Source organism: Cydia pomonella, chromosome 26 (genome assembly GCF_033807575.1).
Source record: "Cydia pomonella isolate Wapato2018A chromosome 26, ilCydPomo1, whole genome shotgun sequence".
Taxonomy (NCBI): domain Eukaryota; kingdom Metazoa; phylum Arthropoda; class Insecta; order Lepidoptera; family Tortricidae; genus Cydia; species Cydia pomonella.
Window position 1 is genome coordinate 10,084,739 of NC_084728.1, and position 27,654 is coordinate 10,112,392.

Consider the following 27,654-nt stretch of genomic DNA (forward strand, 5'->3'; position numbering starts at 1 on the left):
ACACCAGGTAATAAAAGATGTCCGGTGAACGCTTTGTCATTGGCGTTCAGTTTCCCGTCGAAGCAACAAGTGCGCAGCGAGTCAGGCTCACTGACCCTGCGACCGTTACAATTTAAAGATAAAATCGTTATGCGTGATTACTAAAATCGATACGTTGTATAATAAAGTGTTTTTAAATATAAAAAAGTGATCACGTAAGTACCTGATTTCTAATATTTGCACAATAAGTATGTGGTCATATATTTAACAGTTTTACTGTTCTGACCACTACCTACATATTAAATTATTGTGCCAAATAAATAACCAGTATGTTATAGTGTTTTATTTGCAGATGTTTCTATCCGATTGTATTTTTTTGTAAGAAATTATACAATCGAGAGCAAGTCTTGAAATAGAATTAATATCGTTGCTATTTCAGAAATGGATAGTGATCAAATAGGCCCGGCAGAGCCGCAGCCTGGTCCAAGTGGGATGTCGCACAAACGAGCTAGGAGTAGAAGTTCATCCAGCAGCAGCTCAAGCAGCAACACGTCAAGCTCGTCATCCTCGAGCGGTCACAAGCGTTCGCGCCGCCACCGTCATAAGAAAAGTAAGCGATCTCGGCGCTCCGCGCGCTTAATGGATAAATTATTCAAGGAAATGGGTGAGCTTCGCAAACATATTGCAGCTGGCAATGACAACACTATTAGCCACGATACAATTTTTTTTGAAAATAATAGTTGCCTAGAAAATTCAAATGTTGCCTTCCCTGATAACGAGTCAATTCTGTCAGAGGTTAGCGGTGAACTATATGAAGTTAATAATGTGAATGATGCTCCGTGCCCAGACGCTGAGAGTCAAGATGCAAATTTGAATTTGCCGTTCACTTTTGATATTGAAACGAAATTAAAGGAACCATCGGTACCTAAGACTCCAGAAAATTTTCTGAAAATGCTTCTTGACGTTCAGCGCTTGGGAAGCGCAGCATGGTCTGAGGTTAGGTACTCTGAGACCCAAAAACTTTACAATCATACTCCAGGTTTCGTAGACCTGGAAACAAACGAAGAGGTAAAAATGTATGATACCTTACGCCATCTAGCTTATGCTGATAAATCATATGCAGCTATTACCTACTGCATTTTGAAACAAAAACAGGCGATTCAAGATAGTATTCGTAGTCTTTTGTCGTGGGCTAAAAGTATGAATTTTTCTTATGACGAATTAAATTCTAAAGTTGATGAGCTTTTCCAAAAAGGCGATTTACAAAAAATTTCGTCTGATCTTTTACAATTAGTTTGTGGTCACCGCGCCGAAGCTATTGAAATGCGCAGAGAGGCCATTACAAGCCAAATTAAAGAACCACTTATCAAGGCATTAGTAAACAAAATCCCCCCTTCCACATCTAACATTTTTGATGCTGATACTTTTACATCGGCTCTTGAAAAGGCTGGAGGTGTTCGAAAAACTTTTTGGCCTCTTAAACGAAATGCTTTAAGCAAGGCAAATCAGCCTAATAGCCGCCCCTCGCGGGGGCAAGGCATACGAAAATCTACAATTCCATCGCGTGGAATTCAGTGCAATGCGAGCCCAGGGTACTTTCCCTCGCAAAATATGCATATGCAAACCTGTAACAACGCACCCTCGCGGGGTGTATTTCATTGTCAAAATTGTCAACAACCGAATTACCCATGGGTAACTCAACCTTCAAATAATCATCCCGCTTACCAGTCTTACCACACAAGTGGAAGAGGGTCGTTTCAGAATCGAGGCTCGCGGCCCGATCGTGGAGGTACCAGAGGTCGAGGAAATGCCGGTAGAGGGTACAAAGGTACCCAGAAACGGCAGAAACCATGACTTGGAACCGTTTCAAGCAGGCCGATTAGCGCACTTCCTCACACAATGGAAGAAAATGGGAGCACCAGAAATAGCATTAAAGTTAATCCGAGGGTATCGCATACCATTCCTTGCAAAACCTCCTCTGGTGTGTCCCAATTTAAAATCGGGCCCCTTTCACACTCCTGTGTCAAAAGAAATGACTTCAATCGTGCACAAAATGAAAGCTCAAGGTGTTCTAAGTGTAGCACAACCGTCACCAAGCTTCATCTCTCCTCTTTTCCTTGTGCCAAAACCGGACGGATCAGCTCGACCAATTTTCAACTTGAAAGCGCTAAACAACTATATACTGGCCGAACCGTTTCACCTCATAAACATGCATCGGATTCCCGACTTCCTCCAACCAAACGACTGGATGTGCAAGGTCGATATATGCCAAGCTTATTTTCACGTGAAAGTAGCCGAGGCACACAGACGCTTCCTGCGCCTAGTTTACAACGGAGAATTGCTAGAAGTGACGTGCTTGCCGTTCGGGCTAAGCACATCTCCGAAAACGTTCTCAATACTAACAAATTGGGTAGCTCAAACCTTGCGGCAACAATGGAACGTCAGAATTATTGTTTACCTGGACGATTTTCTGATTGTCCATCAAAATGCAGCCATATTACAAGATCATGTAAACATAACTATTCGAACGCTCATAAGTCTCGGATGGAAAGTGAATTTCGAAAAATCAATTCTGTATCCACAAAAAAGTATAGTTTACTTAGGGATACTTTGGCGAACTTGGGACAACTTAAAATCCTTACCAAAAGAAAAAGTAACCTCATTACGTCGAAAACTAGAAGAGGTTCTTATTCAAGGAAAACTGACCTTGAAAAACACTCAGAGAATAGTAGGGTCTCTGAATTTCGCCAGTTTTGTCGTTCCAAGGGGTCGGCTCAATCATCGACGACTTCTAATGTTTCTAAACTCCCTGCCAGACCCATCGACCACGTCATTCCCGATACCGCAAAGTGTGGCGATCGAACTAAATTGGTGGGTACAAAATTGCCAGGCATCAACAGTTTTACATCGCCCTCCCCCCACCAATTTTCTAACAACCGATGCATCGGACCAAGCCTGGGGGGCGCAGTTGAACGACCTAGCTCTTTCGGGAGCTTGGTCACGAGAAGAACAGCACCTTCATTGCAATCAGAAGGAAATGTTAGCCATCCTTCATGTTCTTCAAGGTTACGCTCACCTGTTGCATCACAGTTCGATGCTTATACAATGCGACAACAGGACGGCCGTAGCCCATCTAAGGAAAGAAGGGGGATCGAAATCGTTAGCCCTGGTAAACATAACCCATCAGATTTTAGATCTTCTAGATCAAAATCAAATACACGTCAGCGTACACTATCTACCGGGCAAATACAATTGTCAAGCCGATCACTTATCGCGTCGTCGTCTACCGCCGGAATGGCACTTATTACCGGCTTGCGTAGAGACAGTTTTTGCGAAATGGGGAATACCGGTGGTGGATCTATTCGCCTCGGCAACAGCCCATGTGGTACACAATTATGTATCCCGAGACCTGAGAGACCCACAAGCGATGTACCACGACGCATTCAGTTCTCCGTGGAACTACCCACTCGCGTGGGTGTTCCCACCACCTTTTCTGATGCCCAAAGTCCTGTCTCACTTGAACCAATCGACCGGGATATTTCTGGTAGTGGTGCCTCGCTGGGAGAAAGTGTTCTGGCGGGCAGATCTCAAAACCCGAGCGCTAGCGGCGCCACTTACTCTGAGGAACCTGCGGAAGAATCTAGTCGACACGTCGACAGGCCTACCACCTCCCCAAGTCGAGGAAATGATTCTCGAGGTTTGGAAGTGTGGGGGTGGTCTGAGGCCCTAGAGTCATGGAGCTCAGATCAATTATCATTGCTTAAAAATTCATGGAGAAAATCGACTTTAAGAACTTACAAAACAGCTTGGCAACGTTGGATTTCTTGGGCAGAAACAAAAAATATAAACCCAAAAAATCCGACAGGAGCTCAACTAGCACAGTTTTTATCAGATTTACATTTAATAAATAAATTATCTTATAATACAATACTTTTACACAAGTCAGTCGTTTCTACATTGTGTAACACTGAAACATCAAGTTGTTTGAGTTCACATGTTCTGGTGAAACACATTCTTAAGTCGATTTCCTTAACATGTCCTAAAACGGCTAAACCCCCAGTTTGGGATGTTGATCAACTGATAAATTTTTTATCCGATTATACAGTAGATCAGAACAATGCTTTCCAAACAACGCGTCATACTGCCACTTTATTACTTCTTTGCTCTGGTAGGCGCATACACGATTTAACCTTGCTTACGATTGACCATGACAAGTGTATAAGATCAGATGAATGTATCATTTTTTGGCCCCAGTTCGGCTCAAAAACAGACTCTAGTAATTACAGGCAGTCCGGTTGGAAACTATTAGCAAATACCAGTAATAGTAAGCTAGATCCCCTTTTTTGGATAGAACGAACTATATCACTTCTTAATGACAGACGTAATACTGCTAAATCATTTAATTTGTTCATGACACTTAAGGGTCGTTCGAAACCGGCCTCACGGACGGTCATTGCTAATTGGATAAAAACTTTATTTAAAGAAGCAAACATAGCAGCTGCTCCAGGTAGTATTAGATCAGCTGTAGCTTCAAAAAGTTGGTGGGAAAATCATTCCCTAGATGACATTATGGCGCGTGGCAACTGGCAATCAGCTAACACGTTCCAACGATTTTATAGGAGAGAGGTAGCAAGAACAAGTACTTCTTCTACAAATGTTACAAAGTTGTTTAATCCTGTATAGGTATTATGATAATTGATTTATATAATACAGTAAAGTTGATTTCTCAGGCACTGTGCCTGATGTAATTATTGTACCTAATCATTCAGGCAACATTGTACAATATAAAATATAAGTACATAAATAAATTAAAGTAAGTAACTCTACATAAATCATTAAATGATATTACTAAGTGTACAATTAATTATATGTTTAAAGAATAAAATAATTGAAATCGATATTTGAGTATTTTAATTAATCATTAATTCAGATACTAATCAATCACATTGGCGCTATATTACATTAAAATTAATCTAATAAGGGGCGACACCAGGCGATAACAAACAGGTCTCAATTATAAAGCTTCCAGTGACGGTCAAGTAATTTAATAGCAGCGTTTTACCTGAAATAAAACGCATATTAAAATACTTACCTCACTGGAAGCTTTCATTTCATTTCTGCCTGGTGAAATTGAGCCAATGACAAAGCGTTCACCGGACATCTTTTATTACCTGGTGTAAAAATGGCGCGGTCCGCCAGGTGTCGCCACTGTCGCCAGAAAACGAAGTCAAATAAAGCACTAGACTGGTGATAATTCGACGGAAACAGATATGCTATCTCAATTATAAAGCTTCCAGTGAGGTAAGTATTTTAATATGCGTTTTATTTCAGGTAAAACGCTGCTATTGAATCAATTACTTTAATTTACTTATTGGATAAATGCATCCTTACTATCATATTAATATAAAATGCATATTTAAATCTTAAAACGGCCAAATTTCATTGTTTTCTTTTATTTCTAGTTACACACGCCATCTATGGGGAACATTAACTAAGTCGGCTACAATCCGATTAAATCATGTAGGCAGTGTTTCGTATGTTGTCAGGGATGCTAGGACGTATTTCTTAAAAACAAACGTTCAAGTCACTCGTGCAGGCGTTTTTTTTAGGGGCTTAAATGGATTTATTCTTTCTGTACGTCAAAATGACATCACCAATGTCAAAAAAATAATTTGTTGGACGTATTTTAAATTTGTCGCACATGGCCGACATCTAGAAAACATTGTTTATGATTAAAAGCGGGTTTACACGATCGATTTAATTTAGTATTAAAAATAGTTAATAAAATATTGCATTTTATTTTTAACAGGTCAGATACGAAATAATCTTTTGGCAGAGAATTGAATAAACTCAAAATGTATAAATTCCGAGTACTACTTCCATCTAGTGTCGAGTAGAAGTACTTAGACGTTCCATGATTGATCGATGACTAAAATTAATTAGTAGGTGGCGCTAAAAATCAAAAATACTAGAGTAATTTAATTAGTCAGGAGGTTTTATTTATCATCGTTTTTTATTTTACTTTATCTTTGGCTAGTACTATTCATCGATTATCATACAGTAGCATGTATTTCAAAATTTATTTTCTCCAATCTGTTGTGTTTCGAATTGTGAAATGAAATTTGGCAGCTTATCTTTACGGCGTCATCTGACGGCGAACTGTGACATTACTAGAGTGCGGAAGTGAATACGTAGATAACCATCGTAATAGTGTCGCTACTTGGCACTAGGTGACAACAACATCGATTATTGATACATCGACATGACAACAACATCGATGATAATTATGGTCAAGTTTATTTGTATATTTTGCTAAGAATAAGAAAATAAAAAGAATGAATTCTTAAAAATCAATAATATAAAATACAATCCAGCAGGATGCACCGGGTACAAGTTTTGTTTAGGGAAGTCAGCTTTTCGCTCATACATTTTTGAGATTCCGCCTATAAAATACGCTTTCGATGCGTTTGACAGTTTGAAGCCGTGAAGATGGAGGAAAGACTGTCTAATTGTTTTTGTTTTCGAGTGATCGTAAAAATAAGCCTAGGTCGTTTTAATAATGGAAATCCGTATGTGAGAGAAATGAAAATCGTTGTGAAGTTTAGGATAATATGTGTATTAGCAAATCGAGTTCATGACGTGTGATCGATCTTAGTTATAATAAAAAAATGGGGTTTGTAACCGGGAGTATTTGTCTAGACAGAAATATGCCATTAGGAAGTGTTAAAATAAATTGGATAGTGTTTAGAACAAAAACAAATATAGATATTATCCCAGAGATTGATTATAAGTGCTGTAACAGTGGTTAAAAGTGGATACATTAGCAAGGAATTGCATTGGAAACGTGAGTACAGAATATTTTGATAAGAACATCTGTAGGTTCTTTGTATATGAAACAAATTTTAAATCTTCTGTTCGCGTTATATAAAGTCAAATAATAATTTACTCAAATTCTTTAGAGATTTCGGATTGTTAATTAACATGTGTATTTGCGTTTTAAATATATATATATATATATATTTTTCTCTTCATTTAAAAATTAAACTTGCCAGTACGTGTGTGAAACACCTGAATAACAAAAGGAAATCAGCGAAAGGTTACGCTAAAAAGCTATTGCTAAATTCACCTCTTACAATAACTCTCCCGTGGCGTAATTGTTCTGTAGGTTGCCTAATGTATATAGGCTAAATGCTTTTTGCCTGAGTTCGAATCCCACTGTGAGTAAATAAGTTTTTTTTTTTGTTTTTGTGAATCAGTATTAAATGATTAGCCAACTTTGAGATTACATTACTATATTTTAGATCATTTTAGGGCTTCGTTTTTTTTAGTTTGTTGTAGTTACGTGGCTTATTATTTTTCTCCGTTTAAAATTCTTAAGAAAAACTTTACCTTTATAAGTTGATTTTAAATATCAAATGCAGGCATTTAAAAAAAAGGGGTTTAAATTATGTGTATCTGAGTGAAAAGTGGAGTGTCTTATAGTGTGAAAAGTGTTAATGTGGTTATAGTTAAAGTGAATTAATGAAAACCTGAACTATAATTCAAGTGAATATTGTGATACCGGGACCAGATTATTAGTTAATGCCGGGCAATTTGGAGAAGAACAGACACCATAGCCAGACTTCAAGCGCTGGTGCCGCTGGTGAAACCAAGTAACGACAATCACTGACTTTCCTGTTGCAACTGTCCTAAGGCCTACTGAGCATCGTGGTAAATGAAGGACATTAATGTGTGAAATCACAAGCAACTTGTGTTAGTCATAGGCAGATACTGTAAGTATGAAAAAAAAAAATGTTATAAAATTATGTTTCTTTGCTATTAAACATTTTATACATGGAACTTTTGTGCTCTTAACATTCTTAATTTATATTGGGTTTTACTATGAAGTAAGAAAAATAATTAAGCAGATATATTGAGTAAAGTACATTGCAGTGGCGGCGCGTCACAAATATTCGTAGGGAACCCGGAGCTAATTTTACTTTCCTTTTCTTCATGATCCGATTGTGAAAGTCCTTAACGGTCTGAAATTAGACAAGGTGGGAATCGAGTTCTTTGAACGATCCGCCACTGGTACATTGTTGGTTCCAACCTTGTTAAACATATTTGCTGTAATTTGGGTGTAATTATTACATATGTATAGGTATATTTTTTTTGATGTAATGAAAATGTCACATGTTAATGACCTTTGTAAGATGCATTATGCGGGAATTTTTGTTTTAATTCAATTCATTATTTAAATAATCATATATGATCAATTAATATTTATTATTTATCATCATCATCATCTCAAATGCTATTTGAGACATGTTCGGAATTTTACTGGGAAGAAATGCCTAATATTTCATTTTATCACACGGATTGGTTTTATAATAGATTCTTGAGTATATTTTAGGATATTCTGCCTAGGATATGGCTTAATCATATAGAGGCAGAGTACATCTAGAGTCAATTTAAGGTTTTTATTGCCATAGCATTCCAATTTAACCCAAGTTTTGTAGATAAGTGGCTTTTGCCCAGTGGGACAGTTTTCCCGGTATCAAGGTAATGAGAACAAAAATTGTATGACATCTAGCTGATATGTAATTGTTGCATAATAGTGCGTGGTTTTTTTTTTAGAGCAATAGTTAGACATCAAGAGCAATCATATCGATTCTCTGGGGTAGACAGTGGAATGGTTGGGCGTGTTTCGAGATTAACTCTTCATTATATTATGTATGTACAGTTAGCAATACTATTCGTTTGTGTTCTTGCTCGGCTCCTCGTGACTCAGGGTCCCGGCCATCTGAGGTCATTCTTTGGTCCACTGAGGCCTTTCATTCTGCACAATGCCTTCGTAGTAGTAGGCTAAGCGCCAGCGTAGATAATTATATTCAATCCTTCCATATTCGCATAGAATTCCGGCATACAAACTTTAATACAGGGTGGGGTACTTTTGGCAATTGACTGTACATGTCCACGATGCGATGGTCTACTGTATAATGCGTAAACGACACTGCATTTTTCAACGGCATTAGTGAGCAAAAGGCAGGCGAATTAGTTGCGGAGCGTTGTCATAAAATATGACAATAAAAAATAATATTTGAAAAAAAACTTCGTGTGTCAATTGAAATAAATACTTAATAAAAAATATATTCAGGTGGTAATTATTAAATAAATAAAACCGGTATTGGGCTAGTATGGGGTTAGGACAGAATGTTTTTTTTTCTTACATTTTTTTTTATATTACGAGTGACAGTACAATAATAAATTTTGTGTTTTTATTTACTTAATTTTTGATTGCGTCTCAAGAGTCTTGGCTGTCTGTAAAAATCGTGTGAATGCGTAACTGAGGAGGAATGTATATGCATGATGAGTGTTTATAGTTATGAATATGTGAGGTTTTTATGAATGAGATGTATGAATATCAGATGATGGACGTAAAGTAGACAGATGTACCTATATTGGAAAAAATGGATTGATACAGATAGACAAAGGCTGGAGTGTAATCAAACTAGATTTGTCGGTGTTTGCAGGGGAACAGAAAGGGGGGAAGGGGAAACACAACTAACTGGAAAAGTCTTATCAGTAGGTTAAAATCCATTGGATTAGACCCATTTAAAAGGGTAGATTTTTCTAGTTAGTACTCTACAAGGTATGAATACACTTACGAAACCCACACACTCATCTTGGATGGGATATATCCGACATTCGACATGTTTTATGGGCCGTGAGCGTCTAGAAGGGACGAGGCTCCTTTCAAGAATTAATTAAACATATTTATTGTTTTTATTGGTATAAGGGGTAATAATCAGCAAATATTTTTACCTTATTTAACTTGGTTAAATAATTCTTTTGTTTAGACGAAAATATCTTCGCTGTACCATATTGAGGTACTCACTAGTGTCAAATTTAAGTTTGTTTAAAAAAAAAAAAAACAAAAAAAAACCACACCCAAACAAACTTAAAGGTCGGTATATCTTATTTAAGTATGAGGCACGCGCCAAGAAAACGTGGCTGAGAGTGATAAGGCAGTGAAATTTGGTTCGAATTTTGGCAATGGAACTTGAAAGCTTCGTACTTATAAAAATTAAAGGTTTCTTCGTTTTGCATGGGAAGTTTTTGCTGTCTCATTAGATGCTCTTCTACGGAAGTGTACGGTCCACAGAGGGAAAGAATACTCGCCGAGACCGGGGTGAGCTGGCAAGAACGGGTTAATAGGACCTATCGGACTCACAATCTGGTATCTCTGGCAGAGCGAGGTTTCTGGGGAAAAAGTTGTCTTGGTTCATTGACGGAGTTCTGATGAACTGATTTCAAAGCTGAGTCGTTAACAGTCACTTAGTATTGGAATACACACTACACGTTTAAAAAAGGGGGGAAATTTACCGACTAATCTAGAGGAAATTGAAATTTTTTATGACTTTCTCTGTAAGTCATAAAAACATTTAAATTTGGGGGCGATTGTGACTAGCCATATGCCTATTATATTAGCCTCGACTTTATATTAAAATACATAAAAAATAACGAAATACCTTGTAAAAAACAAGTCTTCTTCATTTGCATTTTTCATTCATAATTTCACTGCGTATTCTGACAATTACGACTTGAAGGACACGTTTCCGTATTTCACCACTTGTGATGACAATTAAATACGTAACATACAGTAAATATTAATTATTTTGGTTTATATCAATGTGCGAAAATAATAAATAATATTAAGACCGCTAGTTGTTACCTGGTATTAGTTTTCTTTGAAAAGAATATTTGTAGTCTTACATGCATGTAAAATGTATAAGTATTGGTACAAAAAACATTGACTTACTTAATAATAAACATAAAATATTTCAATACAGGCGTTATTTTCAGAAAACAAAACTATAATACCTGAAATTAAATAATGGTGTTAGCATATTCATGTTTGACAGGTTTTGGAACGATCCCTTTTTTATCGATTGTTTTGGTCTACTTAAACTGACTATTAAGCAAATGCTGTCATTGTGAGCGTAAACGACATTGTGTGCGTGAACAAGGTAGTGTGCGTAAACGTCATTGAAATTATCTCCGTCTTTCTCTGAGCCGTGTATGCGAAAGAGACACAGTTGATAATTGGCATTAATATGAACGTTATTGTATAGGGAGTATGGATTGGTAAATAAGATGTAACTTATGACCTTTCTTCATGAATCGTATGTTGTTACGTGCCGCGAAGCGAACAACCTCTTCTCTGATTTTGATGCCCTGGTACATCAAAGCTAGAAATACGTCATAAATCTTCACCTGTCGTCATTGTGTCGCTATTGTGTCGCTATATTGTCGCTAGTCGCCAATGTGTCGTCATTGTGTCGCTATTGTGTCGCTATATTGTCGCTAGTCGCCAATGTGTCGTCATTGTGTCGCTATTGTGTCGCTATATTGTCGCTAGTCGCTGTTATGTCGCTATTTTGTCGCCAGTCGCTAATATGTCGCTACTAAAGAGTATAAAAGGGCCGGAAAGTACGGTAGGGGGGGATTCATTCTTCGACCATCGGACTAGCAGTATCTCTGGCTTTGAGTAAGTCAAGTTTCTCTACTATTCTTTCTATTTGTTTGTGTTTGCTGGGAATTATCCTAGTGAATTTAAACTTGTAAGATTGTGTCTGTGTTTGGCATTGCGGGGACAATGTTGTCGTAATGCTAAGCTTAGGCTATGGTGGAGATTCTTTACTTTCTTATCTGTGTTACTATATTGTGAGTTTTGTTAGTGAAATCTAATTTTGTTATTTTACTACCTTTCTATGAGGTTAGTTTGTTATTTTATAAAGCCAGATCACTGTTTGGACTAACAGTTTGTCCATCTAAGCAGCTTCTCCCTAACGGTGACAAATTGCAGCTGTTTAGAAGTCTTTTGCTCCAGGTTGAGAGGACTTGGCGTCTCTTCTTTACCAACATAAGAGGCTAGCATACTCTCCCTAGTCTCAAAGTCCAGCTGTTAGATGAATGTGAGGGCATCACGTGCGTGCCATTGGGAGTAATCCCTACTCACTGAAGTCTGCAGTAATTGAGGCTAGGTCCCGTATTAAATATATTTATATATTTCGGTACTCTGGTTCGTGCTTGTGCTGGTTGCAGGGAAAACTTCTGTCGTGATTGATACCAAACACAAACAAAGTCTTAGTCATGGCAGCGTTTCCCATGTGGCTAGTGCGGGTGTGGGCTAGGATGCCGATGTTTTTATATACATGCTAGGGCGGTCTATTCTCATCCACCGTGCCCACGTGGCGATGAGGAGGGGGCCAATCACACAGACACTAGGGTTTGCTATACCTCGGTTTTGTCGGCCGAATGCTTACAACTTAGACTTAGGGATACACTTGTGTATGTTCCAAATCACTAGATCAATGGTAAGTACGATCTGTGTTCTGGACATACTAGATTAGGGACTAAGGGCAGGAATAGGGTAGAGTCAAACACACTGTTATAGGGTCTCTCTTAGGTTTGGTCTATAAAGTTGATTGGTTGGTGTATATTTCTCTTTTAAAGGTTCTAATGACGAGAAGCTATGGTTTTATATCTTGTACTAATGCTAATATTAAGTGAAATATTGGTAATGGAGTCTAATTACCTAAATCTTCCAGACTGTTACTTATCCTGAGTGGAAAATTGAAGGTTACCTGTAAAATCTTTTATCTATTTATTTTTATTTCTGGGTTTTTTTTGGTGTAGAGACGAAGTACTGAGTATTGCAATCAGGTTCTAAGGTATTTATAAATTCAATTCTTAAATATCAAGTTGGGTTTAGGAACACAGACTATTCTAAGATTAAAGAATGGTTTGTTTTAGAGACCCTTTGGCAGGCGAGCGCAGTCCATTGGAATCTTTGAGTGGAATAATGCTCACCTTGATATTTCGATCTCATAAAGTACAATAATGAGCTAAACTTGTACTTCGTTTATACATTTGAAAGGCCTGGGAATTCAGCCTTCCTTTAGCTATGGGGATTGGGTAATGGCTTAGTAGCCTTAGTTTTTGGATATGAAAAAAGATAAGTAAATGGTGTCTGACGAATACTTATCGCTTCTCTTCGTCAGCCCCTAGGATTGCATAGGTTTCGAAGCGTTGGTCATAGCCTGTCTGGCTAATAAGATAGGAGTAGGTGGCCCGATTGATATTGCTAATCGGAGTAAGAGTCTTCAGACCTGCATCTAGCATTAGAGGCAGCACGTGAGAATAATTCACACCTCGCTTAGAAGATAATAGGTAATAATATTTCATTTTAAAAGAATTGTGTGTAAATGGGCTTAACCCAGGAGTGCTGCTTCAATGTTACCCCGAAGACTTAATAGGAGTAGCAGGATTTTACCAAAAATATTTTTATATTTATATTATCTTACATGCTGCAATACTATTTTTATATTATCTTACATGCTGCAATACTATTTTTATATTATCTTACATGCTGCATTACTTTTCTAACGATTTAATATAAGCATATTTTAAATTACTTCAAAAATCACATTGACGTTTCTGTATTTGTAATTTAAGGCTACTCCCGTCGTCTACGACCTTGCGCGTGTGGGCGGAGCCTATATCCTTTACCACGACACTGCTCATACCTTGTCGATGGTTATATATTTTCATTCTACTTATAAGGTGTCATATTTAATATAGAAAAAGGTTTGGAATAACTTAGTCTTACGGTATTTTGCTGAAGGTTGAATCTTAACATAATATCCTATCGATTATTTCCTATCATCATAATAAATTATTTAGTATAGTAAATTTCCGAGTCTTAACATCTAGGTAATACTTAATCAGGTAGAATCAGAGTCCAAGATTTAGTTGTTACTCATTAAAGAATCTAGGGAACCGCGGTTCACTTCGAGGGGTCCTAACCTTTAACTAGACGATCACTTGGCCAAATAATTGTCAAGGTAAAATTATTGTTGGGGTAAAATTATGAGGGTAGAATTTAAGGGTGGTATCAGCTTAAGGTGAGGTACATTTTGGTAGGTAGGGGAGGTTACACGCGCCAAGCGGGACGTTTTGGAAAGTCAAAAATCTCATACAAAATGACACTTAACGCAAACGCGTACGTCACGTTTCGCTGTCGAAAATATTTACACTAGGGGTACAGTAATTAGTGATTACATAACCAAAAAATATACAAAGGATCCTTTAAGAAGCCCCGTTTAAAATCAAACATTGCGCCATCAAATTATTGGCAACGCGCAGGCGCTAACCGATCCATAGACAAGTGGTCGTTAGACGAATGATGGCCGCGTGTGAAAAGGTTGTTTCGTCACTCGTGGTCTATGGTTGGTTTCATGTTAAGGTGTGTTTACATGATCGCTCAAGAGCTGAAGAACAGAGCAGGGGCCGTATCGTAACCAAAATGACACTCATATACTTAGGTATATCGGAAAATGCCAATCAACAAGTAAATATGTATCGGGATAACTGCGTAGATTCTAGATAGGTATCTAAAGATTGTCTAAAAGGGATCGCTTTTTGGCGGTAAGAGAGCCTGTTATTTACCTCCATTTATTTTGCTGTTTTCTTGTTGTATCATTTTTTTCTATTGAGGGGTGCGGTAAAGAGTATTTGTATTGTGTTGTAAAAAAAAACTATTTTTTTTAAGTTAAAATTTCCTTAATCATCAATAACGTTCAACTCGGCGGCTTACATGACCGTACTCACGGCTTTTTCCTCTGAACAGTCAGAATTCGTTGTTTCTTCCAATTAGCGCGGACAAAGACGGAGAAACGTTTCGACATTATTCTTCTAAATGACACACTTCATTACGGCATTTTTAAGAGACTAAGTGAAGGGAAGTGGGTGTTCTGTTAGGACATTTAGTAGTTGGTGTAGTTGTTGCTTAATATACGAGTCGAAGAACCAAACCCAACTGAAAACTTTTCCGTTCGCTACTTTCAAAAACAATTAGCATTTTATTTTATGCGGTTATAAAACGTATCGAAAAAATACGGACGGAAGCTCTCAAACGGAAGCTTTTTAAATCTTGTTTCGTTTCCTCGTTCTTTTTTCAAAAACAGACACACGCCATAATAGCGCAGCTGGTGACCATAGAGTCAGAATATGTTACGATTCGAAAAAAGTTTGTTTGACAACAACGTTTTGAATGAGAGGAAGCGAGGCTAGACGTTGCAAATTGGTTTAAGTACGCTGTCGCCACCCAGCATGGGAACGCTTCAAGTGGCCCAGACGCCGGCCCGATTAAAAAAAAAACATCATGTGTTTGTAATATTCAAAGTGGTGATAAATTCTCAATAACGATGTCTTAATATGGTTGCAGTTTTTTTACAAGTTTGTGGCGACGTCTATGATTCGAAAGATTTTAAATTTAGAAGCGTCTTAATTCCCCGTTTAGCATAGACAATGGAGTTGTGTTTTAACGGCCAGTGTCAATAGCGGCAGCCGTTTAAATTTAGAACCACTTCAACATAATCAGATCTGTAAAGGCGGCGTTTCGGTGCCACTTTTTCTTAAATTGAGCGGCAATGGCTGCCGGTTTCTTTGTGGCCAGCATATAATGGCGGGAACACACATGGGAAAACATTTAATTAGACAACAGCTTATTTGTGTTTGCATTGTGTTAATGTATTCCTTTTGAAACGTTGGCTGCGTACAATTAGCACCTTCGCCGCGGCTTCCGAACGTTTTTTTGATAACTCAATTCCATAGACTAATTAGTTTTTTTTTTAATCGCGGCTCGCTTTGTGTTTCTGGAGTCTGGTGTAATTAAGATTACGAGACTGAAGAGTGTACTTGTAACAGTTGTAACCCTTTATAAATGCGGTAGCTTTTTCGAATAGATAATCGGTCCTCTGGAAACCAGAAGTTTAAGAGGTTATTTTTAAAACGGATTATAATTTGAGACTTTCCTTGTCTACAGAATCACTCAGTCCGCAGTCGGAACAAATGACGAACTCAAATTCGGTGCCAGACCCAAATATAAGGTAAGAACTCTTTATAATATACTTTTTCCGGAAAAGCGGGCCAAAACGGTTACTGTTATAACCTGTCCGCTTTTCGAAGATCAAGTACGCCATAGTAATACTATGGCGAATTGGACAAGCCATAGTGTGTATTAAGCGCTTATTACACTTATCCTGCCATCGAGCGTTACGATTAATCGAGAGCCAGAGCAAGATAATTTTCCGTTTCACGAAATATAAGAACATATAAAAAATTATTTGTTTTGAAGTGCCAAAAATATTTGTTTGATATTTTTGCAGTTGAACTATTTTTTAACATCAAGAAATATATATGCTGATATTTCCTAAAACGAAAAACCCCTTGAAGAGTCATCGGGCCCGATTTCGCAGCCGAAATATTGATCGTTCGCCGTCCGATGGCAGGATCAGTGTAATAAGCCCTTTACATGGCGTTGGCAGGCTGTCTTCACATTCTACCTAAACTGTTGGGAAAATATCATAAAAATGGCCTTCCAGCCTTAGGTTCGGTTTCGATCGAAACTAGTGCAAAACTGAACCTTCGGTATCGGTAAAAAATCTGATTTCAGTACACTACTGTTTAAACAAGTCGCCCGACTGGTTGAAAGACTGGTTCTAATCCAGCATATGTCCACAGGCGATACCGCACCGCATTCACGCGGGAGCAACTGGCACGGCTTGAGAAGGAATTCTTCAAGGAGAACTACGTTTCCAGACCGCGACGTTGCGAGCTCGCTGCGCAGCTTAACCTCCCTGAGTCCACCATCAAGGTAGGTTCTTACAATTCCCTATAGGGACCGTGCGCGTTGGAGGGTCTGCCATCTTGTGGCCTGAATCAGAACCATAAACATGTACATTTACACGTCACGTGTTTTCTTGTGCATAGTAGGTTCTGCCATCTTGTGGGCTACATCGGAACAATAAACATCACATTTACGCCTCGCTAAAATCTGACGGCTCCTGTGCTGCCTCCTACAGTTCATGCACGCTCCCTATTCACCATGACAAGTTAACCTTATGAACGCTTTATTTAAACACAAACGTCACTCAAACACCAAGCTCCCAAAAGCGAGCTAATAAAGTGTGAAGGTTACTTTGACAGCGTCCGCCATAACACCTAAAGTTATCCTTGGCGCTTGGCACGACTATAAACGACGCCTTTAAATGTTCTTGGCGTTCAAAAGTTTTAGAGAGACCCCACGCTAGCGTCTACCGAGCATTAGCGTCTAGATAACTCTGTGACTGCTGCTGAAGACCACTTTCCATAGCACTAATTAGACGTCGGCGCTCAAAACACGCTAGTGTACGGTCGCTCACTGTGAAGCGGTTTCAGAGGAAGATATATCAGTTGAGACATCTTGTTCTTATTTCAAAAATTATATAGTTTTCTTCTATGTATGAAAGCTTCAAGAGCTTTTAAACATCAGGTTTTAAGAGCCATCATTAATTCCTAATCAGCTTCTCAATTCGAATTGACAATAATTTTACAAGTGTATTTCTAAAACAATATTTTGGTCGACAGATCTTAGTATTTTTACAGAGATTCTCATCTTAATTTACCTACTTTAAATAAAATATGCATATTTTTCGTAACTAGTACTACCTACGTAGTAACATTTCATAGAGTTGCGAACTTCTACAGCCCACGCGATGTCCTACATGAAAACGGCCTTTTGTCAATTATTATGTTAGTGACAATTTCGTTACTTCGTTATTTCGACTGCACAATTATGTTGTAACGTTTAAATGAAATATACAAAACGGTGAAGATTAAACCTATTTTTTAATTCAGATAAAAACAACGGCATTCGTTATTAATCATTCTTTGACAATAGTAATAAAGTTTAAGTCTATGGAAGGTGGAAGTAAGGAATGGAATCTCCATGTACCAAAAAGTGTCATCGAAAAACCTTAAATAGGTGGCGCTACAATACCAAGAAATCTTGAAAAAAAATCAAATCATAGACAGCGCACTTCACTCCGTCACTAACGCCTAGGTTCTTAGCTACTCTAGCGCTACCCTGAAGAGATTTGGAACTATTATTTATAGCTGACAGCTGGACACTTTTGCAACAGTTCTGCCTAAGGAGATTCTGTTCCTTGCCTCTACCTTCCATACTATGTACATTTGAATTCAAAGTTCGGTACGTCGAACCGAAATCATACGCTCGAATTGGCCCATTTATCTGTGCCGCGGAAGGCTGTATATGGCGCTGTATGATGCTTCAATTAGACACACAATAATTTCCATCACGAACGTTTTATGGGCTCTCGATAATTCGCAGAATCACGATATGAACGTGTGAAGATACTGTACAGGCAACGTCAAAGATATGTTTACATTTTTCGCCTTATTGCAAAGGTATAAGGTGCAAAAGTGTAAACATATTTTTGACGTCGACTGTACACGCTAAACGCATTCCATTTTTGAAACAAAAGCGATAATTGATGTACAATGATTTGTGAAATCTAGTTTAACGCTTAAATACTCTTTGTTTGAATAGAATAGAATAGAATAAAGAGCGATTATTCGTGGAAAAAAAAGAGAAAACTACAAGTAACATAACATAGCATAAAAGAAAAGTTTTATTTAAAAAATAATTACTTACTCATTGTTTTTTGTTTGTTTATGAACGCTGGTATGGTATACAAAAAAGTGAGCCAGAGAAATAGAGTTAAGGACCAAGTTGGCAGCGATTTTGATAGCCCAAACTGTGCAAGTGTTATTTATACGTCATTATTTCATATGACGTTTAAAATGACACTTGCAGTCTTGCAACCAACTTAACTTGATCTAACTCTAACTTATTTTTATTTACATTACGAATTCCCGGAACACATTTATAACGGTTATACCTAATCAAAACGAACATTATAAATTCAAACATGACAAGTATTTTTTAACGATGAAGTCTAAATTCCTCGCAGCCAGTCATAATCTCAATTATCACTTCCAAGTAAAAAGAAAGCAGCGGCCGAATAAAAACATGTGTTTTTATAGCTTCATTCGAATTTTACATTCCCGCTAATTTGTCGATGTATCAAACAGCGCCGGAATTATTCAGTAGCAACCTCTAATGAACATTAAAAAAAAACTAACCATAAACTAGCTATTAGTGTGTATATGAAGACTTCATCGGTTGTCTATGCGCGCATCTGTTTTATGGCGGCAATACCAATTAAAAACTATTAAATTAAACCGTGGCTACCACATGATGTGTCGTAAAAATCGAAATTTCTTCTATTTGTTTATTGTGATGGACTTTTATAGTATCTATAAACACGACAAGTCTAATTTCGTTCGCACTTCATTTCAATTTTATTATTACAATTAACAGGTTTATGAAAAGCGATAATCTTGTCTATGGTTTGGAAATTTCGCAAGAATTCCCGCCAATTAGCAACGCGGCCGCCATCTTGTGGACAAAGGAGGTTTTAAGTTTTAAGTTTGACGTCGCTTTGTGTGTGTACTTTGTAATAACAGCTCTCAACTGAGCATCAGTGAGTCTTATGTCTATACGAATAAGGTTTACAAATGGTCATTTTACAGTGTGATGGGAACCATTATTTTGCGTTGATGATTTTAGATGGCTTGAGCGTTTCTCGCACTGCAAATATAAATATGTACGTTTTATTGGCGTTTTAGTGTTTAAAAGCAAACATCTGTTGGATTTCTCTCAGTTTGCGGTTTCATTATGAAGTTAGCCTTTATTTTATTTTTTCTTGATTTCTTTTCATTATTTTGTTGAAAATATCCAAATTTAAGATATGTACAGTAGATGGTCTGACGTCTGATTCTCTGAGAGCTTAATAAAATCATACTGAACGACTTTTACTATGGATCTATATCGAAAAGGCAAAAAAAAACACACGTGTATTTTAGTGAATCATATATTATGTTAATACATTCTATGGTATGTTATTTCTGATTATTCACAATTTCTGGGTTAGCCTATAGTACAAAATGTTTAAACTTCAACATTTATTCATTTACATGTCAACATGGAATTTATATACAAGCAAAAAAAGCACATCAACAATTATAATTATAAAATACTTAACTGAAAATTTAAAAACAAACTAAATTATTAATATTACATTTATTACTTAGAGATCTATAAAGTCTCTGAACGTCGAAATACAAAAAAAAAATATGATAAGAATATTTGAAAACATACAAACAGATACAAAAAAAAACAGGTTGACCTATAGGTATATTCACCTCAGAGCATGATCAGACAACGAAATCCCCCAGTATGACTAACGGCCCGATTCGAAGAATGATTAAGACACGTTTAAGATCTTGGAAAGATCTTTAAAAGATCGGTAACTAAACGACATGTCAAAATTGACGTTTTACGATATTTCTAACGTCAAAGTGATATTGGTTGCCCGAATCGAGCTGCCTCTGTCGATTAATACGACATACAAACGATATCTAAATGAGAACTTATCTAAACCAGAACTTATCGTTATCGTATCTCATTCTTCAAATCGGGTCGTAACCGTATGTGCTAGCTATTTAAATTGCGTGAGGCCTTTAAATGATTCACACCTCATTGTTCTGTATCATTTAAATTCATTCATCGCGGCCATCTTTAGAATAAGACAAAGAGACTAATGAAAAAGGCTACTTTCTCACTTACGTACTTTGGTTTAATTAACGCGTATAATTTCGTAGAACCGCTACGGCGTAGCGTCGTAGACGCTCTACGACGCTAAATAATATCTACTACATGGTTATAACTAGGGTCTTTAAATTATTATTACGGAGTAAATTTAATATAAAATATAAAAAAAATACTGACCAAGACATAACCTACACAATAGTACATTACGATACAAGTGCGAAAAATAGGTACGGTCGTGTTTTCACTTATTGACACTAGTTGCGAATTACCTACATATGGTCATTTTTTTTTACGTAATGTGCTAATTATCTCACTAGTGCGTTAAAGCAGCATCATATGTACTGTACTAGTTATTTACAGTACATATGGTGCTACTTTACCGCACTAGTGCGATAATTAGCGTATTATGTTACTGTGTCGAACATTTAAAGGGCCATATGTACTGTAAAACGTTGTACGATACATGTGCGAATAGGTAATTCACAACTCGTGTCGATTTAAAACACTCCCTTTGGTTGTGCTTTAATTTATCACCACGAGTTACCAATTACCTATTCGCACGTGTATAATATAACGTTATACAGTACATATGTCTTTTAAAGTTTCAAAATATGCACAGTAAGTGCTCATTTCCGCACGCGTGCGGGAAAGTAGCACCATATGTACTGTCAAATATATATCACCACACCAACGCGAGGAAAATACCAACAATAAATCCAAATCAAATTCAAATGAACGTTATTAACTATGTATCATTCAAAATCATTATTTAAAAGTCAATTCTACCAGCCACAAAGAACACAACTCAAAATTAGCATCAAATTATTTTGCCAGACTCGTTGATAAAATGCAACTTTATAAAAAACTTAAAAATATAAATATCTACTAGCGAAATGAGAAGCGATTTTCTATAAAATTACACCTTTATTGTCATATGAAAAACTTTTTTATTTATAAGCCTTTTTGTTTATTTTTAGTTATTATTATTATTATATTTCTGTTTATTTATAGTTACTGTTGCGTTATTATTTATTTATTAAAACTTTATTGCACAATATATATATATCAATGTACAAATGGCGGACTTAATGCCAAATGGCATTCTCTACCAGTCAACCATAGGGCCTAGAGATACCTAGAATTGGTGCAGAGAAAAAAAAATTGAATGGATACAAAAAGCAAACCATACTTATAAACTACATAAATAAATAATAACAATAGATCAAATATAGGGGTCTCGGCCCCGAATACGATTTCGTACCTTTTGGCGTCGAGACCCTTGGCCCGTGGGGTCCGAATGCATCTACACTATTTAAGGAATTAGCCAAAAAAATAGAAGACGCTACCGGTGATCGTAGAGCTGGCAGCTTCCTCGCACAGAGAATAAGTATTGCGTTACAACGAGGAAATGCTGCCAGCATCTACGGCACCATGCCGCAGGGGATAGTTTTTAATTATTTATTTTAAGATTAGTTTTATTTATTTTTAGATTTAGATTTTAAGTTTTATATGTATTATGTTGTTATTCCCAGATAAAATAATAATTAGTCTATTAATAAAAATAGAGTATGCATTTATAAAAATATATTATGTACTTTATTTTATTGACTCAATTTACTAAACCATGTCTTCTTTCTCCAGGTATGGTTTCAAAACCGAAGAATGAAAGACAAGCGTCAACGCATCGCGGTTGCATGGCCATACGCCGCCGTGTATAGCGACCCAGCCTTCGCGGCGTCAATCCTACAAGCCGCCGCGTCCTCCGTCGGCCTGCCCTACCCCTACCCCTCCCCGATCATACCCCCCTTCCACAACCCCCAGCTCATCCCCGGCAACTACCCGTACTACCCCCGCTACCCATACATCCCCCCCACACCCCCCTCGCCTGTCAACCCCGAGATACGACCACAGTACTCCAACTTCAATTTAAATGTAGACAAGTAGGTTTTTAGGTTATTTATTGCGTTTGATTGTTATGTACTTGTAAAATAGTGAAATCCAGTGATTTTTAATTTAAATACAAACTGTTAAAATAACGATACAATTTAAATTATTTAAAGTTACATTGGCTTTCGGCCCGAACTTTAAGATACGTCAAAAATTTACTAAAGATGCGATATGGATTAGATATGTCAGAGTCAAAGGTGACGTTTCTTCCATCAAAAATACTTTTTAGTGTTTTTCTGTCCCGTTTTCCGAGGGACAACATTATGATGCAAAGAAATAGATACCATATGCATTAGATATGTTTCTTCCAACAAAAATATTTGGATGGATTGACTTTTTAGTGTTTTTCTGTCCCGTTTTCCAGGGGACAACATTTTATATTAAATATGTTAAAACGGATCACTCACGTATTTTAAGTCGAGAACGCTCGACAACATTTTGATGCAAAGAAAAATGATACAATATGCATTAGATATGTTAGTGTCAAAGTGACGTTTCTTCAAACAAATGTATTTGGATGGATTGACTTTTTAGTGTTTTTCTGTCCCGTTATCCAAGGGACAACATGTTGTAGCAAACATGTTGTATCACGTTTTGTTAAAATGTTTAGTAGACCCATTGTTTAGCGATCCATTATGGAAATGGCTTATAAGTAAAATTGCATGTTTCGTAAATTTAAATACAATAAAATCAGGGTAATACTAAAAGGTTGATTCACCCATTTACCAATTTCCAAGCACAGAGGGCCTACCGCGAATACCGAAGTTCGTTAATGAGGGCTAACGCGTTTAATAACGCGTTAAACTTCTAGTGTAGACGGAGGTCTTTCAAAATGTCAAATGCATAGTATTTTTGGGGGTTACCAGCTTTTTTATCGCAAATTTTCACTCCTCATTCATAATTATGGTTAATAAAAAATATTTCTGATTATTCAATAAATGTTAGTATTTTTAAAAAAGTGCCTACTAAAATATATGCAAAATTTTACAGCTTAACCCCTAGCTACTGCATGTAAGTAATAAAAAATATTAGTTGAAATTTGAACTTTAATACTTGCCAATAGAATTGAATGTTATATCCGCCATATATGGTTTCATATGTGGTAAGGGGTTAAATATTAGCGTTATTTGACGTATCTTTAAGTTCGAATCAGTCCATCATACATTTACCGCTAAGCTACGTTCGTAGCGCCACGTCGTAGCCAATAAAATAGTTTAACTGTATGATTTAAGAATTTAATTTAATATTATTCTACCATTCCATAAAATAGTCTGAACACAATTTTGTAATATCACTCGTTTGATGATATTCCTTCGTATTTTTTATAACTTATACTTGTTTCTGACGAATTCAAAGCCAAGCGAGTGATAAATTATACTGTTAAGAGCAATTCCTAGTTGAGCAACTTTTCAAATCTCGAATTTTTGAAGCTATGTTTCTGTCGCGCTGCGGTGGGCCGGAGTGCGTGCGTGCCATGACAACTGCAGCTCGGACTAAAATTCCCACGCAAAAAACTCAAAAATCGATGTTTCGTTCTCGACTGTTTCAACCAATCATTATGAAATTTTGGAAACTGCAAGAGGAAGAAATAACCTATGTTTTGATTTTTTGGATATTTGTGGTCATATTTGTATACTGCACCTTTTTTTGAAGCCAATTCAATTGAGCCGTTTTTGCGATTATCGAGGCGCTGTAAGTTTCTTTAAAATAAAATAATCCAAAAAAGCAAAACAGCGGCATAGATATTGATGATATTAATCTTATTAATTCAGGGTTAAAAATCCAGGGAGGAAACAGTCGAAAGCGTTTGTATGGAAAAATCGCAACTAGGAATTCCTCTTAAAATGGATTATACATAATACTCCTCTTATTACATAAATCTTAGGAAATGTTTTATGTGAAAAATATATAAATATAGGATAGAATAAATGTAAAAACCAAAGTAAAACGCCTCATAGTGCAATACAAAATACAGAGGCGTTTTTTGAAATGTAAATAAATTTATTATCTGTCAGCTTTCAATGGCTGATTTACCTCCAATGCCTTTTTGTAATTATAGTCTGTCAAGCCATTTCTGTCAGTAGAAAAAAGCTACAAATTTAAAAAATGTAGGCACAAAGGTTATCGTCCGATAGAAAATTTTAATTTCGCGCCTTTTTTCTAATGACAAAGTTGTTTGATCGGTTATAGATATTTTTCCTCTAAACTTTTTAATTGCAAGCAGGCACTGGATTCTTGTAAAAAGCATGTATAGACTTCATTAGTGTTCATAATAGATTAGTGAAATGTTTTATTGTAGGAAATAAGATTGTAAATAGTAACATTTTAAATTAAAAAAGAAGTTATTTATAAATTTATTTCGTTGTTTCAATGTTTAATACAAATCATAATACCTACCATCAACCATACGAGTAGGTACAGTCACGTCTGAAAATATCGATACGAACAAAGTCCCAAAATATGTATACACGACCTTATTGCCGTGAGCATTGCGAGAGATTTTAACGGTGCATTCCAGATGGCAACAGAAGCAAAAAATGTTATATGACTTTTTGTTAAATTCGACAAAAAAAATATTTATTTTTGTATTTTTTTTTAACACTCCTGTACATAAAACGTAATTTTTATTGATAAACACATAAGCTAAAATTACCTAAAAAGTTATTTTGTTTATTTGGGGGTAGCCTCTCGAATACATTTTTTTAATTTTTCGATGTCAATCAATAGGTATGTCCAGACTCGAACTCAAAGTGGCAATACCGCAGTCAAAAATGTATTTTGTACCGACTTATGGTGAAAGAATGATTTCGAAAAACATTTAATTATCTCTGAAACTAGGCCTAATCCAGAAAATTTTATACGACATTTTAGTTTCTAAATATTACCAGGAATGCTTAGTTAAAGTGTCTCGCAATGCTCACGGGTTGTATAGGAAAACACTAGTAATAACCATCTCAAATGGACACCTGCAACACCAACGGGCTTACAAGTGCGTTGACGGCTTTTGAGATGGGATTACGCTTCTTTTCTTGAAGGTATAACCGTCCGGAAATACCACTGGCGACTGTTCATTCCACAGTTGTCATCTTAGTGTCATTTTCAAAATATGTAAAGATAAAATAAAGATAAAGATAGTTTATTATTCAAGTAGGCTATTACAATGCGCTTATGAACGTCAAATAAAGCTACACCGGCTCTAACCCTACACCTCTGACCCGAGAAGATTTAAATCCCTTCAAAATTGTAGAGGTTATCCCAATATGGGGCAAGCAAGAAACTCGGCGGGACACATCTTTTCAAAACATTACATCTTATAGTTAACATGCAGTAAAAAAAATACAATTTAATTTACTATAGAAATCATGCAATTACATGCAGTAGGTTCTTTTCTTTTGGAAGTTTGATTTAAAAATATACATATATGTACATCAAATCATACGAATATGTAGCTCTTTCAGAAAACATATCGAGTTCTTACAAAAGGAAAATAAAAGAAATGAGATGAATATATAGTAATCAAAATTGTATTTCTTTTTCTTATTTAATGCATGTTAATTATAAGATGCAATGTTTTGAAAAGATGTGTCCCGCCGAGTTTCTTGCCGGTCCATATTGGGATATCCTCCTCCAATGAATGTATTTTAGCTAATTTACTTTATGAATAGGTACGTATGTATAGTCAGACTATAATGTACATACTATACTTTCATTGTATTAAATAAATAAATAATAATAAATAAAATTATTTTATTTCAGATAAAAATCCATAGTTGATCCAGTGTTGTTGTGTAGTGTTAGGGGAATAACAAAATAATTTTAACCTAAGTACAGAGTTATTTTGCAACAGAGTGGAGTTTTGTCCACCGCTGCAGCAGAGGGGAGTCCCACCTGTCCAACAACGCTATCATGATACTGTTAGCGCTGCCCCGCCAGCGGCTAAGCAAAGAGGCGCACCGCTTCCGCATGATAGCCGCAAAGCCGTCGACTTCCGCCTCCGCAAACATCCCGGAGGCGCTACAGTGTCGAGACAGCCCCATCAGCATCCTGAAAGCGTTGTTGTACTGCACTCGTAGGTCGCTGTACGCCCGCCGCGTATAGACACCCCACAGGCTGCAAGTGTAGAAAGACTGGCAGTAAGCTTTATTTAAGTATTGCAATATGATTGTTAGTTATAAGTTATTTTGCCAAAAGCTGGACTTTATGTTTGTAACTTTCACTCTGTTGGCTAATGTATTCCTGGTACCTCGCGATACAGGCAAAGCCTAGTGCGGAGACCCGTGCTACATTCTGTAATTTTAATTTCTGGAAATAAAGATTTATATTATTTTAATTTATTTAATTGAGGGGGGATTTAAATTTTCTCGGGTCAGAGGTGTAGGGTTAGAGCCGGTGTAGCTTTATTTGACGTTCATAAGCGCATTGTAATATGCCTACTTGAATAATAAACTATCTGTATCTGATTGCTATGAAGTACCTGTAATTGTACCTATCAATACTTAACCCCGAAAAGAGGCATGAATATAGTTTACAGTACATATGGTGCTATTTTATCACACTAGTGCGAAAATTAGCATATTACGTTACTGTGCCGAACATTTAAAGGGTCATATGTACTGTAAAACGTTGTACGATACATTTGCGAATAGGAATATATTTTTCGCACTTGTATCGTAATGTACTATTTTGTTCCACTGTTTTTGACAAAATTAGTTTGTCAGACTCTGTGGCTACGACCGTGCTTGTCCAATAATGAAGCGACCTCTATAAATCTCATAAAAGTGCCAATAAAGTGCCGGATCGTAATTGATGACAGGACCGCTATATCTAGCCTTCTCTCTTACACATATAGGTAGGTGTTTAGAGTCAGACCAAGCTAAGTTAGCAACGATTTTGATAGCCCAGCCTGTGCAAGTGTGGTAAACGTCATAATTTCATAGAAATAGATGGTTCAAGAGTTAGAGGGAGGGGCACTTTTTTTTTCTTTCGTAGCGATTATCTCCGAATAGATTCACTTTATCAAAAAATGTTTGTTGAAGACCCCTATTAGTTTTGAAAGACCTTTCCAACGGTTGAAGCAAAAAAAAAAAAAACACCCCCACTTTACGTGTAGGGGAGGTACCTCAAAAAAAATATTTTTTTAGATTTTATTGTACGACTTCGTCGGT

The 27,654-nt window shown here is 36.7% G+C and overlaps 1 protein-coding gene across 1 annotated transcript in view; it reads left to right on the plus strand.

Annotated features, from left to right (window-relative positions):
* The window catches only part of LOC133532122 (segmentation protein even-skipped), a 44,430-nt gene extending 20,187 nt beyond the window's left edge, over window positions 1–24,243 (plus strand). Inside the window, exons 2-4 of the mRNA XM_061870651.1 lie at window positions 15,851–15,914; window positions 16,549–16,681; window positions 22,184–24,243. Coding sequence (XP_061726635.1) covers window positions 15,851–15,914; window positions 16,549–16,681; window positions 22,184–22,486 — 500 coding nt within the window. The 3' untranslated portion in view covers window positions 22,487–24,243. The remainder of the gene's footprint in view (window positions 1–15,850; window positions 15,915–16,548; window positions 16,682–22,183) is intronic.
* Window positions 24,244–27,654: the final 3,411 nt, after the last annotated feature.